Genomic DNA, 1,865 nt, shown 5'->3' with positions numbered 1-1,865 from the left:
TTTCAATCCTACTTTGCTTGAGTGTTGCTATTGAAGAAAACATCAAACACACAAATCAATCACTAAAAATAAAACTTCCAAACATCTGTCAAATGGTTGAAGATCGAGGAAGGTGATCGGAGTTACGATCGAGGGAGAACGAGGAGTTCTCAGGAATCCGCAGGAGATAAACGAACTCAAGAAGTCGGGAGTTGGTGCATGAGCACGCACTCCAAGAGGGCTTTGGAAAATTGTAGTCAGGATGTCAGAAAACTCTAGTGTTGATAGAGTCTGGCAGTAGTGGAAGTTTAATCGTTTATAGTGGATTCATACTGGCTTTGGCACGGAGTTTTTAATCCCGCAAGGGGTTTTCTCCATCAACAAATCTCTCGTGTTATTTACTTTCTGCAATTTACTATATTGTGGCAATTAACTGTATGATAGTGTGCTTGTGGTTGTTCTGGATGATTTAATAAGTGTGACTTGTTGCATTTATTAATTAACTAGTTTAAATTCCATATAATCACCTATTCACCCCCTCCCCCTCCTTCTAGGTGTAATTTGGGTCAAACGATATTGTTTTCACATTCATGTTACAGCGGATCTAACTGATCCAGGTCACTGCTGTTCCTTTTAGTAAAAGCACAAGTAATTAATCATTTCATTTCAGAGGTTCTCAAAAATGAAATTAGAATTTCACTGTTAACAGAGATCTGATGGGGCCCTAAGTGTTATACAGGTTATATTTACCCGTAACAACAAGTTTAAAACAGGATTAACAGAACGTGCAGAGCATGCTGGACTCAAGTTCATTTCTATAGAAATATATGTGCAAACCCCAAAACGCCCGAGCACGGGGGGAAAAAAATAATAATAAATAATAATAATATATATATAGAGAGAGAGGAAGAAACACAACTGACCTTGATCATCTTCATCAAGGGATGCTTCATCGTCATCATCATTTTGCACCATCTCCATTCCAGCATTATCATTTTCCAAGGCTTCAAGGCGAGCCAGCATTGCCTACATTTTGTTATGATCGTGGAATATTCACATACAGCCAAGCTCCAAAATTATTGGATGGAAGAAAAATCAAAATCGTTTTAAACTGAAATAAATAATTATAGATAGACCTGAGTGCGATTATCACTGCTGGCAAGGGCGGCAGCCATTTTCGGAGCAACCTTTCGACTTCGAGTAGACATGCGACGGATTGAATTGGACATTTCTTCCTCCATTACTACAATATTCAAACAAAATAGATCTTTTTCTGCAAGAGGATTATGAAAGTGTTATTCATCAAAAATATAAATAAATACGAAACTCTTATTCCAGAATTCTTCGACTGTAATTATCATCTATTTTTTTCCTAGATAATGTAAAATTAGCAAAACGAATAATAATAATCTCATCCCAATTTGCCACTAAAAATGTATTCAAGATTTTACACAGAAGGCACATCGAAAGAGTAATATTGTAACTGTAATGAAAAAAACGGCAAGTAAAATACTGCACCTGTAGAGAAATAGGCTCTCTTTCGCTGCCCGGCAGCACGCTCTGAGGATTAATTTTCGATTCTGCAGGGAAAGAGAGGGTAAATTGAAGGGGAAATAATTTTAGGGTAAGTTCCTGAAAGGTCCCCAACCTTTTCTCTCTCTATCCCCATTACCCACTATTTTTATTTGTAGAACCTGGTCGAATCGGGATCGATCTGATAAAAATAAATAAATAATTTTCAAATAATAAAAAAAACTTAGATCATACTATTAAACCCTTGATTGGTATGAATTAAAAGTTGTTAAATTTTAAGTCCAAATCAACAATTAATTTTATCATGAATCCATGCAAAATTAGGTTGAACAATTATCCGCCTCATTTTAAAA

At 35.9% G+C, this 1,865-nt stretch overlaps 1 protein-coding gene across 1 annotated transcript in view; it reads right to left on the bottom strand.

Moving 5' to 3' along the window:
• Positions 1-1,647, bottom strand: part of LOC111405536 (SWR1 complex subunit 6-like) — a 13,451-nt gene extending 11,804 nt beyond the window's left edge. The window contains exons 1-3 of the mRNA XM_023034475.1: positions 1,498-1,647; positions 1,116-1,252; positions 903-1,005 (exon numbers count right to left, since the gene is read on the bottom strand). Coding sequence (XP_022890243.1) covers positions 903-1,005; positions 1,116-1,220 — 208 coding nt within the window. The 5' untranslated portion in view covers positions 1,221-1,252; positions 1,498-1,647. The remainder of the gene's footprint in view (positions 1-902; positions 1,006-1,115; positions 1,253-1,497) is intronic.
• Positions 1,648-1,865: the final 218 nt, after the last annotated feature.

This window comes from Olea europaea, chromosome 12 (genome assembly GCF_002742605.1).
Source record: "Olea europaea var. sylvestris chromosome 12, O_europaea_v1, whole genome shotgun sequence".
Lineage (NCBI taxonomy): Eukaryota > Viridiplantae > Streptophyta > Magnoliopsida > Lamiales > Oleaceae > Olea > Olea europaea.
Note: the sequence above shows the minus strand (reverse complement) of the source record. Positions and strands in the feature narration are given on the sequence as shown.